Source organism: Equus quagga, chromosome 5 (genome assembly GCF_021613505.1).
Source record: "Equus quagga isolate Etosha38 chromosome 5, UCLA_HA_Equagga_1.0, whole genome shotgun sequence".
NCBI lineage: Eukaryota > Metazoa > Chordata > Mammalia > Perissodactyla > Equidae > Equus > Equus quagga.
In genome coordinates, this window is record NC_060271.1 from 130,144,196 (window position 1) to 130,159,923 (window position 15,728).

The 15,728-nt window shown below is 53.0% G+C and overlaps 1 protein-coding gene across 3 annotated transcripts in view; it reads right to left on the minus strand.

Annotated features, from left to right (window-relative positions):
• GREB1 (growth regulating estrogen receptor binding 1) overlaps positions 1 to 15,728 on the minus strand; it is a 144,538-nt gene that overhangs the window by 43,200 nt on the left and 85,610 nt on the right. For all 3 annotated transcript variants that reach the window (XM_046660291.1, XM_046660289.1, XM_046660290.1), the window contains exons 6-11: positions 14,084 to 14,224; positions 12,222 to 12,350; positions 8,548 to 8,661; positions 7,937 to 8,080; positions 5,292 to 5,477; positions 1,376 to 1,726 (exon numbers count right to left, since the gene is read on the minus strand). In XM_046660291.1, coding sequence (XP_046516247.1) covers positions 1,376 to 1,726; positions 5,292 to 5,477; positions 7,937 to 8,080; positions 8,548 to 8,661; positions 12,222 to 12,350; positions 14,084 to 14,224 — 1,065 coding nt within the window. The remainder of the gene's footprint in view (positions 1 to 1,375; positions 1,727 to 5,291; positions 5,478 to 7,936; positions 8,081 to 8,547; positions 8,662 to 12,221; positions 12,351 to 14,083; positions 14,225 to 15,728) is intronic.

Below are 15,728 nucleotides of genomic sequence, written 5' to 3' on the forward strand. Positions count from 1 at the left end.
AATGCTGACTACTCCTTTCATCTTTAGACCCAACCTCTGCCCTGAACTTCAGATTTTTATATCCAATTTCCTCCCCATCACAGCCATCAAGATACCTGAAACCTAGGCCAAGCTGGTCAGAGAGAACTCTTGATTCCATCGTGATCTCCATCCACTGCCACCTCTTCCCTCCACAAACCATTGAGAAATTAAAACAAAACGAAACAAACACTTATGTAGTTCTTCCTATCTCAATAGACAGTAACTGTGTTATTCCAGCTACACAGGCCAAAATCCTCAGGGTGGTCCCTGAGTCCTTGCTTCCTCCTACACTCCACACAGGACCCATGAGCAAATCCTGAAGGTACCAACTTCAAAATACACCGGAATCAGGCCACTTCTCTCCACCTCCACCAGCCTAGTCCAAGACTCGGCCACACCCGGATGCATGCATCAGGCTCCTCCACAGTCATGCTCCTCTCCCCCAGTCTTTTCTCCACACACAAATGGGATCCTTTTAAAACCAAGTCAGACGACATCCTCCTCTGGTCAAAACCTTCCGACACAGTTTCCCAACTTGCATAGGGAAAAATTCAAAGTTCTGACAGGGTCTTCAGGGCCCCACACAATCCCACAGTCCTGTCCTCTGCCCTGGCCATCTTGCTGCCCCTTTACCACGCCAAACACAGCATGCTGCCACATGGTCTCGGGGAGCCCTGCGGCCACCCCCAATGTCAGTATCATTTAATTCCTGGTTTCTCTCAGGTCTGCTCTAAGGTCACCCCTTTAGAGAGGTTCTCCGCACCCTCCTTGGGAGCCAGCCCCCATAACTGCAATGCTCCATCCCTCTGCCCTTCTACCTGCCACCTTCTGTGCTGTGTTTGGTGTCTGCCGCCCCCAACAGACTGCACACTGCAGGAAAGCAGGGACTTCACTCCCGGATCCCCGGGCCCTGGAACAGGGCTGCACATGGGAGGGCTTCAAAGAGTGCGTCTATAATTAATTAGTTAATTGTCTCATTAACCCACACAACAGAACAAAGTCATTGTTTTTTATCTCCACTAGATAGGTGAAGAAACTGAGGCCCAGAGTCACTAGGAGACAGTCCCACAGCCAGATGCATGGGGGAGGCCGGTTTCTGACTGGGTCTATGCAGATTCCAGAGCTGCCCCATCTCCCAAGGGGAGAAGTGGGAGCTGCTCACCTTCCATTCACAGAAGAATGGAATCTTAACATCACACCATCAGGGCATGAGCGCTAACTGCAGTTAGTAACCAACTGCTGTTGCAAACCCCAAGCCATGAGAGGCAAAAAGTGTGCAAGAGCAAAGGAGGGTGACTGGGAAATCAATAGAGTAGCTCTGCCACCAGCCAGGTGGTGCGCGCCCCAGCCTCACCGGTGACGGCAATGCAGGAGTCGATGGCAGCGTTCCGGCAGGCGCAGATGATCACGACATAGTTCGTCTTGGCGAGCTTGCCCTCGATGAGGAGTCGGAACATCTCGGAGAGGCCCTCAGCCAGGGAGTAGGTGCACTCGATGATGTGCACGCTGTCGTTGCAGGAGCTAGCGGCCAGGCCAGCCAGCCAGGGCAGCTGGGCCGAGGTGACAGGTGCCACGGCGCTTGGCGCGGGTGGGCAGGGCTGTGGTGGTGCCTGCTGGTACTGCCGGATCTCAGTCAGGTGCGACTCGCGCCACGAGCGCAAGAAGATCTGCTCCAGGTCCTCCATCAGGGGCACCTGGTCTGCCGCTGGCACAACAAGGAGGGGGCAAGAGGCTTCAGCGCCTGCCCCAGGCTGCACAGGGCGGCTTTATGCAAATACAATGGGGCAATTCTGGGGAAACGTGTATACGCTAATTGAACAATAACACAATCTAAATTATTATTGCTAAATCTTGTTACAGACAGCTGGGAAATATAGGAAGGATACAAAAGCAGCCACAATCTCAGCATCTAACAGAACCACAACTATTTTTATTATTTCTCAGTCTTTTTTTTTTTTTCACATGCAGGTTTTAAATAGCTGTAAGGATGTGGGCATACAATTTCAGGGCTTGTCTACTTTCCTTATCACACCCTAGTCACGGTTCCAAGTTGTTTATGGGCTTTGTAAATAGTACTATTAATGGGCACAGGCTGTCCCATCGCGTGCAGGCACCACCATTTACTCAGCAATGTCTCCACTGTTGATCTTTGTATTGCTTCCAAATTACACATACTTCTGCAATACACATCTTTATATAGAGAACATAACTTCCTTAGCCTAAATTCTCCAAACTGGGCTTACAGAGCCAACTAATACATGCCATCAGACTGTTTCCAGATGGTCTAAGTGTCTCAGCTTACCACGACATTAATGACACAGGATAACAGTGGTTTCACTGCACCCTCAGCCCCACTGGATACCATCACTTGGGTTGTCATCAATAATTTGAGAAAAACTTTACTTGTTTGATTTGTTAATTTGCATCTCTTTGATGACTAGTGAGACTGAATACTCTCAACATTTGTTTCCTACAGGTGTTATCTGGTTTATATGTCCAGATCTTCTATTTGGGTGAGCTGGAGGAAAGAACACCACACTCCAGTTTAGAAGACGTGTTCCCACCCGGCTCTACCCAGCACCAGCTGTGCAGCCTTGGCTACTTTATGATAAAGTTCCCTGATCTGAAAGAGTGGGGACAGTATCACCCCCTTGTTGGGCTGTGCCAAAATTTAATTAGATTAGCTGTTCTATCTCCCATCTTTAATATATCTCCCCTGAGCCCACATCCCCTTCCAGAATGACCACCACCCAGCAAAGCTCCTTGGGAGAGTTGTCTACACTCGTCGTACTTGTTTCCTCATCTCCATTCTCTCTAACCCACAATCCTGGTACACCACCCATCAAGGTTGCCAATTGCTTCCATATGCCCAAACCCAATGGCCAATAGTCAGTCTTCACTCAACTCTTGTCCAGCTGACTCAGTTGACCAGTCCCTCTTCCTAAAACGCTTTGTTTCGTTGGCTTCTGTATTGACATTTACCCATTCCTTCAACACATCCTGGCTGAGTGTCAACGTTATGCTGCAGGTGCTGTTGGACACACGGAAGTGAACTAGATCAACGTTCCTGATCTCATGGAGCTTACATCCTAACCGGGGGAGAGGGGCTGGAAGTAAACCAATAAACAGAGAATGTAATTTCTGGGAGTGGTAGTGCTCTGAAGGAAAAGACGAAAGGGATAGGACAGAGAGCCACCAGGGCCTGGGGAGCGGGGAACGCTGTCGTAGATATGAGGATGATGAGGCCTCTTGTAGGAGGTAATACGTGAACTGAAACTCCAATGACATGAGGGAGTATGTCATGCAAATGTCCCAGGCGAGAGCATTTCTCAGGGAAGGATCAGCAAGCACAAGATGCCCAGGTGGGACCAAGACTGTTGTGCCCAGGAGGGACAGTGGGGTTGGAGCAGAGCGAACAGAAGGGAGTGGGAGGCAGGGCCAGTCACTTGGGCCCTGGAATGAGTGTGAACTGTGAGTATGAAGGGAAACCACTGGAGAGCTCTGAGCAGAGAAGGGATATGGTTAGACCTGTAGTGGAGAATAGGGGTAAGAGCTGTGCCTGGGGCAAGGGAGGAAGTGATGGGGAAGGTGGGCAACGCTGGATCAGGATGAAGTAGGGCTTGACCGATGGATTGGATGTGGATCGTGAGAAAGAGAGACACATCACCATTTCCCCAGATTCCTGACTGTCCTAAGCAGTACTCTCAAGGATTCCTCCCTACCTCATTGCTGCTCCATCTCAGTCTCCTCCTCCAGGTCTCTGGACATTGGAGTGTCCCAGGGCTCAAACCGGGACACCTTCCTTCATCCATAACCACTCCCAGGGGCTCTCATCCAGTCTCACAGCTTTAATACAGATCATCACTCAGCCAACATTTCCCAAATCCATGCCTACAGATGCAGCCTCTCCCTGGGGCTCAAGACCAGCCCATCCAAATCCTTGACTCAGTCCCCTTGGCTGCCTCATGGGCATCTTAAACTTGAAATTGCCAAGACACAACTTACAACCACCCTTCAGCTCCACCACTCACCTGGCTGCTCAGTCCAAAACCCAGGCCCCACCTGCCCCTCACCTCCTTCACACAGCCTACCATGCTTACCTTCAGAATACATCTGGCCTCTCCCTTTAGCAGCCCAAGCCACCACCCACCTTCACTGGGACAACTGCAGCACCCCAGCCAATGTGGTCTTCTTGAAATGAAGGTCAGATCATATTTGTCTCCTGCCTAAAAATATTCCAGTGGTGCTATGGACTGAAGTGTGTCCCCCCAAAATTCGAATGTTGAAGCCAAAACTCCTGGGGTGACCATATTTGGAGATAGGGCCTTTAAAGAGGTAATTAAAGTTAAGAGAGGTCATAAGGGTCGGGCCCTATCCAATAGGACTGGTGACGTTCTAGGAAGAAGAGATGCCACAGCTCGCTCTCTCTTTCTCCCCACGTGTGTGCACCAAGGGAAGGCCAGCTGAGGACACAGTAAGAAGGCTGCCGTCTGTGAGCCCAGGAGTGAGGCCTCACCAGAACCCAACCCTGCTGGCACCCTGGTCTTGGACTTCCAGCCTCCAGAACTGCGAGAAAATAAATTTCTGCTGTTTAAGCCCCCAGTCTGAGGTATTCTGTTATGGCAGCTCGAGCTGACCAATACAAATTGTTTCTCAATGTGTCTGAAATACAAACTCCTGACCACAGCCTGAGGCCCTGCCCCCTCTCACTTATTCACTCTGCTGTGGCCGCCCTGGCTCCTACTGACCTGGGACTCCACGCTCCCTCCCGCCACACGGCCCCCACCTGTCCTCGCCCCTCTGCCTCCCGCCAATCTTCACGACCCTGGCTCCCTCTCATCACTCGGGTCTCTCCTCAGATGTCACCTCCTCACGGAGGCCTTTACTGATGACCCTAACTCAACCCCACACGTGCGCACACAAACACCTACAGCTCCACCTTCACCCTGCTTACTTTCCTCTTGTTTATTGTTTCTCTTTGACTGGAACAGAACCCCCTCGGGGGCAGCAGCTGTTTTATTCCTGCTATATCTCTGCACCTAGAACAGGAGGGAAACTGTTTGAATTCTCTCTATAGATTTGACCCACTTTGAGCTCTTTCCAGCCCCTCAGGGTCGTGATGGCTGCAGGACCTCAGAGCGTGCTCCCTACATTTCCTTTCCACCAGCCAGAGGCGGTCTTCAAGGACTAGAAGCGACAGCTGGTGACTAAGGCTCGTGCATTTCCCACCCTCAGTGATTATTCTACCACGAAACGAGGGGGAGACGCACCCAGCTGGACGAGATAGTAGACGGTCAGCAGGAGCTGCATCTCCTCTGAGATGGGCTGTATGGTGGAGGCCCCGTACTGTTCATAGGCTCGAGAGATGGACTGGGAGTTCTGGTAGCACGTGTACAGGAGAGGGCTCACGACGACGTCGTTCAGGTTCCCACAGAGGTAAGGGAAGTTCCCGTGGCCTGTGGAAGACAAAAGAGCATCTACTTGGCGACTGGCCTTGGGCCGCACGTGTGGCCCCCACATGTGTGGATCTCTGAATGTGAGGGAGCTAAAGCCTGCACGTGAGCCGCCCCGGCCTTACTCAACGGCCCTTTCAGGGAAATCTCGGACTTCCCGCCTCTGTTGAGCCAGTGCACCTGCTCTGACAACTGACAGGGGCTGTGGCATTTCTCGTTCATTTAGTCCAATCCCCTGTTTTACAGGGGAGCAAGCTAAGGCCCCGAGAGAAGAGCCCAAAGCTGAGCAGCCACGGCCTGGGCGGCTCCTTCGGCACCAGCTCTAGAAGACTGTGTGGGCGACACCTTCTGGATCTCTGCTGGGACTGCCTGCCAGTCCACGCCGCCCGACTCCTCCACGTTGGGTTCTGCCTCGCATCCTCCCATGATTCTCTGGCGAGCTGAGTCAGGAAGATAAACCACTGTACAGACCAGAGACTCCAAATACTGAGAGAACTTGACAGACACTTTAGCAAACACTACAAGATTAATTCTGAGGACCACCCTCAGAGGCAGAAGAGACCGGGCAGGTTCAAACCTCTTCTCCATCATTCATCAACTACGAGACCCTAAGCAAGAAGCCTAGCTTCTCTAAGCCTCAGCGTCCACATTTGTAAAATGGGGTGGAGATGACACATCCTCACTGGGTTGCTGAGATGACCAGACGTGGTAAATGTGTGTGTGGTATCCTGTACTCAGGTCTCCATTTATTCACCAAACACTTACTGAATGCCTGCTGTATACCACATGCAGGCATCATGCTCGGCTCTGGGAGAAAATCCGGTGACTGAGACAGAGTTCACATCCTCGAGGAAACTGCTTCTCAAACCTGAGGGTACAGGATGTCCCCTGAAAGGCTTCCTAAATCACAGATTGCCAGGCCCCAACAAAGCTTCCGATTCAGGACTGGGGTCTGATTCCGAGTCTGGGAGGGGCCTGAGAATCTACATTTCTAATAAGCCCCCAGGCAATGCTGGCTCTGCTAGACCAGGGGCCACAATTTGGGTAGCACTGCTTACGAACATTATAGTTTATAAGAGGCAACATGAAGAATGAAAGGAGGCATGTGATATCTGCCATACAAGAGGCACAGACAAGCTGCAAACGGGGCCCAGATGAAAGGGAAACTAAGGTGGCTTCAAGGAGAAGGCACCAGGTCGGGTCTCAAAGCACACGTGGGGTCTGGGCAGATGGTAGCAGTGGAAGGTGCTAGGGAGGCACACACGTTACAGAGAGGGGCACAGCTTACCTGGAGGGGCCGTGGCAGAAAGCATAGTGAACTCGAGGAACCAAGGGGATGATGGTCCCTCTGGGAGACCGTTGGCTGTTCAATGCAGGTCTGCCAGCCCCTGCCCAACTTCTCTGAGGCTCCTGGCTCAGATCAGATGCAGGCGCACCTCTGCCCTGCTGCCTGGCTCCGTGTTCTCAGGAGGACCACAGACACATAAGGCCATGCAGAGAATACAGGTCACGCGACTGAAGGCTGACCTTCATTTTAGTTGGCCAGTAGGGCCCAACAGGACTACTGGCCCTGCCTCAGGCCCAGTTCAAAATTAAAATTTGCCCCTTCTTCCTGAATACCCTCACCATTTTTGGTTTCTTAATAAAAAGTGCCCTCTCTTATTTCTTAATTAACAGTAAGATACTTCTCCGCTTTCCCACCACCCTCTCTCCTCTATTCCTACAAATATGATGCCAAATACACTATTAACTTATTTAAAAAGACCTGGCTGTGCACGTGTGTGCATGTCACCCTATGCCAGCACACAGCCCCTGTGAGCACCATCACACCAGCCCTGCCAAATCCTCACTTCAAGATCTCCTGCTTCCCGGGAAAGGGATTTCTTCAGTTGAGCCAAAAATCTACTTCCACGTGGCCTACATTAGCCTACAGTCACAAAATGGACCAAATCTAGTTTCATTTTAGGCTTCCACATGGCGACCATGGCTATCTTTGCCCAACCAAAGTCAGATTTCATAGTCAAAAAATACTAGGGGCATAGGGTGACAACAGGACAACCAGACCAGGGTTCCTGGTCTGATAAACCAGCAAGGGGCTGATGACCCGTCTCTAATCCTCAGTGCTGGGCACTGGGCCTGTTACCATGGCAGGAGCTCAGTGGGGCTGAGTGAGCGAACGAATGAAAGAACAATGAACAAGTGAATGGACAGCCCGGAACGGAATTGTTTCCCTTGGGCTTGTTGTGGAAAACTGTGACAAGCTCTCTAATTCTTGGCATCTGATCAGGGGCTACCCAGTAAATGAATCTGCCTGGCTCTTTCACAGCCCTAGAAAGGGCGTTGGAGTTTTCTCAGGAGGACATCCTTGGAGTCAGGCTGGGATGATGTCCCAGTGCGGCCTGTTTCTCGTGCATCCCTTTAGGCTCCCCTCCCTCCACCACTTGTTGCGCTGCTGTACTTGCCTTTAAATATCACTGGCTTGGCCTTGCATATTTTCAGCAAGTTATCAGGAACGGACACTGGTTCTCCGGAGGCCACAACAGGAAAGGTGACTGAAGCTGGTCCCACCAAGCCAACCTGGGGCACGCAGGACATGCCTGCACTCTCTAGGAGCACAGCAAATGTGAGGAAGACACATGAGACTAGGCATCCATCTCCAGCAGACCTGACGTCAGCCGGCCGCCAAATCTGCTACAACTTGACCCTTACCCCACCTACAGGAGCACCCAAGCCTTGGAATCACAGATTCCTGAGATCAAAAGCATCTTCAAGGGCCCTCAGTCCAACCTTCCCCACCAAACAACCCAGGCTCCTCCTCCTCAATATTCCTGCTGAGTGACAGGCAAGCCCTTTTTTACATTCCTCCAGGATCAGGGAACTCACTACTGTACAGGGATCCTGGGCTTTGTTAAGCAGCTCTAATATCATAGAAGAGATCTTTTTGCTATCCCAAAGTTGGCTCCCTAGAACTTCCTTATCAATGCACGAGCACACACACACACACACACAGGCACACAAACCACCACCACTAGGACCTGAGTCTTGGATTTTGGGCAACACTGTTGTCACTTACCATACTTAGCTCTGTTCCCACCACCCTGGGGGTAGCCACCATCTGCAGCTGATGGAGATTCTGGAGACCACCCTTTGTGGCGTTTTTTGGGGGGCCCGGAGTTTGATAAGATACCTAGACAACAGTCAGAGTATAAATTAGGCTGTCACTAGAGATGATCTTCAATAAAACATTCTCCTGACTTGGAGTACAATTAGTTGTTCTATATTTTTAAAAGCACAGTTTCACAATGGGTTTTAGCATCTAGTGAAGTGTCTAGGCATAAGGAAATATCCTGTCGATCTTCGTAAATGTTTCATTCCAAAGTTGTGCAAGAATCTGAGCTTTCTCACTCTGAGTCTTTGCTCTTTCATCTTTAAAATAGGAAAATAAAACCTACTCTGAGAGGCGGTTTAATCAGGACTGAAGATAATACAGGTAAGGCACAGAGTTTGGGCCCAATAGACAGTAGCCACCGAGACCCACATCATCACCATCATCTATAGACTCCGATGTATTAATATGTGTTTCTGTAGACAAGTTTCACCACTTGGGGGCAGTACTGATCCACCTGTGCTCCTCTCCCCACCCCAGCCTTGAAAGCTCATTTCAGACTGAAAACATCAAGAAGAAGTGAAGGCTGGTACCCACCGCTGTCGATGAGTCACCCCGCCCACTCTAGATATCAGCATGTGCGTGACTCAAGCTATGTTCGGATTATTCAAAGTATCAAGAGTTGGTTACCATATTTTTTTTGACCAATCTGACACAAAGCTCCCCCGGCATTTAGAGCTACATGTTCAACCACGACTGCACATTAAACTCATCTAGGAAACTTTTGCCTGGATGTAACCCCATCCCAAGTACACCAGAACCCCAGCATCTGGGTGGGGCCCAGGCATCTTGATGACCCCCAAGCCACTTGATGATTCTAGGGCACAACCAGGGTTGAGAACCAGCAGTTTAGAGCAACATTTGTCTAAGTTTGGCCTGAGAAGGAGCTGGAGAGAACCAGCAGCAGCTTGTTAAAACTGTCCGCTCCTGGGCCCCACCTGGACCTATGCAATCAGATGAGAGGAACAAACTCCATCATTCACAAGCACCCCTGGTCATGCTCCCGTGAGCTGCAGTTTGAGAATTATTGCTTGAGAGTCTCTTAAAAGGAATCCAAAATTATTTTCACCTCTTCTTTAGACTGATTGTGAATTACAATAAAATGAATAAAGAGTTAAAAACAAAATACTATGTTTACGAAAAGCTTTCAAACGGGTGGGCTCTTTTGACCCTCTTGCCACCTCTGAGACAGCTACTGCTATCCTTGTTCCCTTTAGACGACATCTGTCCTCGAGGGCCCGTGGAAGAGCTCCCACACAGACGAAGAGGCCACCTCCTCTAAAAACCACATTAAACTCCCAAAAGGGGCACTGGGCCTCGGTACTAAGCAGGGAAGATCCACAGATATTTTCTCCCTTTGGGAATCTACCCCTAAACTGCCTCTAGATGATGTCACCGGGAGCTGCCCCTGCGGTACCAACGTGGACCAACTATTTCTCACACTGTCTCCTGGTGCCGGGGCGGGGCGGGGGGGGGGGGGGGGGCCCTGTTTGGCATTTTGAATGAGACAGTTCTTCATTATGTAGCTCACGCTTTGCAGGATGTTTAGCGTCCTGACCCACCCCTGTTCCCCCTGCCACGGTCTGGGACAATGAAAAAAGGATCCTGCACATTTTTTAACACCTCCCCCTCACCCCCAAGCAGGGGTAGCACTTCTCCATCGAGAACCTCCAAGCGAGGGTCCTCAGCCCCAGTGAACCTCTCCTTGCAGTTTCAGGTCAGTTTCTTGAGAGCAGGAGGGAAGGCAGAGGACCCCGGACTCTTCCGCTGTGCTCGTAAACAACGCAGCTCCCCTCAGCCAGCGTCCGACGAGCCGCTCTGTGCCTGGTCCCCGGAAAGCTGGATGCCAGGGCTCAGAGAATCATGTGACAACCACCCTGCTCTCAGGAACTCCACCGCCCCACAGACACAAATGTCCCTGGCACAGAAACTCTGACACCTGAGGGTCACAGGGAGGGAGCCCCCCTGCAGGTGCTGGGGGACTCTTCAGGAGCATGGACGAATGGCCAGGTGTGGGGAGAGGGTGGGGCGGCCACTGAACCACCCAATGCAGGCAGAGCGAGGAGTCCTTGAGCAGAAACAGACAAGAATGAGGGAGGTTCCACAGGCTTCTCCGGGTCAGATCCCGGCCGGCTTAAGTGCTGGCAACTGGGGGTCTCTATTTCCCACACCCTCCCAGGGAAGTGAGTTCCTTCACCACAGAAGGAGGCTCCCCAGCCTGGCTTCCTAGAGCCAGCTTCATAGGGCCCAGGCCGAGGGGGGCGCTCGCTCCCTCCTGTTTGGGGTGAAGGCTGGACGTGCACAGACCTCAGAGCAGCGCAGGGAGGCACCAACAGCACAGGCCTCCCATCGCCATCCCCAGAGGCCCAGCTCCTCGGCCACGTGGCCACCTGAAATTCAGCACCTAGCCGAGAAGAAACAGTCACGGGAAGAAAGGCGGGCGCCCGCCTGGGGTTCCTCACGCCAGGGGAGTGAAGGCTTGACCTCAGACTCCAGAATGGACATGCCAGTTGGGACGTGGAAGTCTCAGATTCAATTCAGGGAATACACTGTTCCTTCAACTAACAGGGAGACAGTCCACAAGCTTCCACCAGGGAAGTCTGCCACCGGCCGTGTAACGGGAGCGGGGAAGCCTGGAGTCTAGGCCTCAGCGACTCTCTGGGCCTCGCTCGCCTCCTCAGCAAAACAGTGTTTGACTAGACAGTTGAAAAGGGCTCTGCCAGTTTGATGGTTTTGGATGCTAAAATTCCATTTAGCTGTGTGCAGGAAGGAGGGAGGAGAGAGAAGACCTGCTTATTAAATGGCTCTGGGGGAGCACAGAGAGGAGAGCATGCCTCTCCGACTCTTCCTCAACCCACAGCCTCTACTGTAGCAAGAGGAGCAAGAGGTCTGCTTAACCCCTTCACACACCTCCTTCTCATTTGGATTCTCACCTCCTCATCCCTCTTCCTCCCATATTGTCTCTAATTAATGCTTCCCCAACTGTAACTTGCAGCTCAGTTGTCACCTCCTCCAGGAAGCCCTCCCTGAAGAGACCAGCTCAGTGTTGATGCTGATGCAGGTGGCAGTAATGGTGCTCCTTAGCAAGCTGCCAGCTGTGCCCTGAATTTCCATACAGCACCTCATCATACAGCCCTCAGAGCAGAATTCCAGATGAGGGAGCATTTAGCCAAAAGACTTGTCCAAGATCCCTCGACTAATAAGAGCCAGAAATGGGTTTTGGATTTGTAGTTATCTGATTCTGGAGCCCATGTTCTTCCCACGACACCACGTTGCCCCCTATTTCTCCAGAACTCTACAGCCTGCTTGATCCGTGGCCCACAATGAGACAGGTCACCTGCCTCGTGACAGGCTCCCACGGCTTCTCAGCAGATACACATGTGGCCAGGGCCATGGCCCCCGCCCAGCACCAGGGCCTGCACACAGCCCCACGGGCTCAGGAGGCACCTGCTGACCTGGCCTGACTCTCATTCCAAGCCACTCTGACTCCAGGAGGCTCGGTGGCTCCTGCACAGTAGCTCCCGCATCCCCCCAACACCTCAGCCCACAGAACAGCAAGACCCCCAGGACGGGTAGGCCACCTGTCGCGGAGGGCCGAGGCACAGCCGACAGGCTGCTCTTCACCAGCTGCGCGGGCTTCGGGGACTCCTTGCCATTGAAAACAGCTGGACCCAGGGCGGCGGTCAGCGAGGGGTGATCGGAGGCTGGGCCTGAACACAGAGGGAAGAAGGGAGAGCAGGTCAGTCCACAGGATGCTCTGTGAGCCCGGCACGCAGCAAATCACTTCCCTCCATTTTCACAGACCAGCTCTTCACCAACAAGATCCATCAGGGGCTCAGAACTTCCGACACAGTGATCCTGCCCCCGAGAAAACACACACAAACATGCACACGTGCACACACTCCTGCTTCACACTCCTCCCTGCAGTGAACATCCCTGGAGGGGCAGGAGGACCAGAGGGCCATGAGCGGCAGTGGGGCTCCCTGAGTCCCAGGAGGGCCCTGCCGCCGTTCCACCTTCCCTTCCACCCTCACACGTGCAGGAAAGCTGTCAGGGTTGCGATCGCCCAGGTCCAGGCTGCTCACAGCACCTGGGGCGCCCCGGGTCTGAGGGTAGTTCTGGGGGCAACGGCGGGTTCTGGTCTTCTGAGGCTCACTGCACTGCTTACGTCGCCCACGTCAGCGGGAATGTTCTGGAAGGCCTGAGTCTGGAAGGCCCTCCAGAGCTGGGTGTAGCACAGAACATTTCCCACGGGTGAGGCGGCATGGACAGGAGGTTCAGAGTGTGGTTCTGAAGCCAGACGGCTGGTGTCTGAATCCCAGCTCCGCCACTGACAAGCTGTGTGACCTCACTGAACTCACTCAACTTCCCAACGCTTCACCTTTCTCATCCACGTGTGGGGTACCAATAGAGGCACAGTGAGGGTGACACGAGCTAACAAAGCTCCAAGAACGGTGCCGGCAGGGGGCGTGCACTGAGTGAGTGTTTGCTGTCACCAAAATCTTAATTCTTACAATCGCCCTGCAAATTAGACAGAGAAGATTTTCTCCAACTTTTCAGATGGAGAAACAGATTCAAAGAGTTGAGACGAGTTGCCCTGAATCGCTCAGCTAGAAGGTGGCAGCACTGGAACTTACACCCAGGTACGCTGATGGCAAACTGTGCTCTCTCCAGTCGCTGTGGTGGCAGAGGTCCCGGGTAGCCCGGCACAGTGAGGACAACAGCAGATGCCACACAGAAGGGGAGGCTCGGTGCCTCTAGAGGGGAGCTCGTTCCCAGCCCAGGGGCAGCCTCCTCGTTATCCATGTGATGAGCCAGGTAAGGGCAGGGGTCCCGGCTCCCTGCTACCAACCCTCTGGGCAGAAGGGAGGGAGACAACCCACCCCCGGGAGTCCCTGAGACAGCCACTCTCCCCTGAGATAACAGCTCTCAGTTCTGTTCAGAATGGCAACATGGCAAACGTATGAACCAGAAATACCTGCTGTCAAATCTTGATACACACACTGCCCATGAGATCCTAGGCAAGCAGCTATGAGCCTCAATTTCCCGGTCAGTGCAATGGGGACACTAAAGCCTGCTCGCGGGGTGACTGTCAGGATTCCATGACATACATACATAGAGTGGGGGTCCACGGAGCACACGGTAAATGGCGCTGTCTTGTCTTATCCAGCCGTTCCAGGAACCCAGTTCCAGCACCGACTTAGTGCTGGTTACAGAGCAAGCTCCATCCTGTGATCTTGGGGGTGCAGGGGGGGGCTCCTAACGCACCATCCCACCAACAAGGGGGTCACGTACATAGCAGACAGGAATGCAGAACCTCTTTCAAGGCGTTGTAGAAAAAGAGAACGTACATGCCCACCCCTGATTCATCTTGAAGAAACTCTGGTGCAGAATCGAGCCGCAGGGCTGCTGGCCCTCCAGGACCGTGGACTGGGCACCTCACCTGCCTGCTGGGCTCCCAGCGGGACGCTCAGGTTCGTGCCAGGAACAGGCTCACTGGGGAAGGCAGCCAGAGGCCCGGAGCTCTCCAGGGGTGGGAAGAGACTGGAACAAGTACTGGCGGGGGTCTGCCGGCTTCTGAACTCTAGGGGGCAAGAGGCATGCGTGAAAACCAATTCGCTGCCCCCAGCAGGTATGAAATGAGCTCCTCGACTAGAACTTGTCCCACAGGAAAGCTAGACACGCAGCTGGCTGTAATGATGCTAATGCCATCCCAGTCTTTGCTCCAGGGAAGCCAGGTGAGGAGGGGAGCAACTACCCTCAGGGCTCCATGCCAAGGTCTGGGGGTTCTGTGTGAGGGACGGGCTGACTGTCAGGGGTGGGAGCAATGGTGAGCATTTGGGAAAAAGAGGAAAACAGATTGTACAAACGAGCCATCCAATCGCTGCCCTTAAAGTCCACAGGAAGAACAGTCTTACTCAAAAGTAAAGGGACAGCCAATGACCCCTGTCCTGTATGTCTCTCTCTGTCAGAAACATTACCTCCCAGTGGCGTATCTAACCTGTGAGGTGCCTGGTCACAGCAAGTGATCAAAGACCCTTAACTGGTGCCACAAGGGGAGGAACCACTGCCTCCCCAGGACCTAGAGCATGGCCGGCACGTAGTAGTAGCTCAAGAAATATTTACTGAATGATGTCAGAAAATGAGAGAGGAAGGAAAAGAGCCATGGGAGGGGGCAGAAGGAGGAATGCCGGAGCCAGCCCCTCCTGAAGCCCCTTCCTTCTACTGAGAAGCCGGCTGGGAGATCCCAGATCACCAGAAGTGAACCAACACAGACCAGTAAGGGACAAGAGGCTGCTCTCCTGGTCGTTTCACTAAGCACCCTTCTAGGACATGTCCTTCCACAACTGGTTGAGTGGGGTATATCCCTGTGAGGACCTAAGGCTGGGCCTCTGACATCCAACCCCCCTCCCTCTTCCCACCATAGCTGGCTGCAGCCATGGCGAAACAGGGGTGAAGGGAAGGGAGGTGGGGAGCCAGCCATTCCTTCAAGGACCAGGACTGTGCAGCTGGCACGGGTTCAGGGAGGGCGTTACTCAAGCCAAGCTTTCTCTAAATCAGGGTTTCTCAACCTCAGCACCATGGACATCTTGGACATCTTGGACTGGATCATTCTTTGGGGGCTGTCCCGTGCACTGCAGGATGTTTAGCAGCATCCCAGGCCTCCACCCCCTAGATGCCAGGGGCAGTCTCAGTCATGACAAACAAAAATGTCTCTAGACATTGCCGGTTGAGAACCTCTGTCCCAAATACTTGCCACAAGAAGGCACAGCATGGTGTGGCCCTCTGTCAGCTTTTCAAGGTCTGGTACAATTAGGCTGACACTACAAACTAAACACCCATAATGCCAAGAAGCGTTTAATTCACAGGGCTGACCTTTTGCCTGCAATGGTGCCCATTGTGGAGGAGTCTCCCCCCAGAGTCATGCAGACAGCCACTTTCCCTTGCTTGGAGGACTCACCCTCATACCCCACCCCTCAGCCACCCCACCACTTCACCCCTACCCCCTCACCCCCACCCTTCATACACCCCACCCCCTCAAACCCCCCACCCTCCTCACATCCCCCACCCCCTCCCCCCCCCCCCCC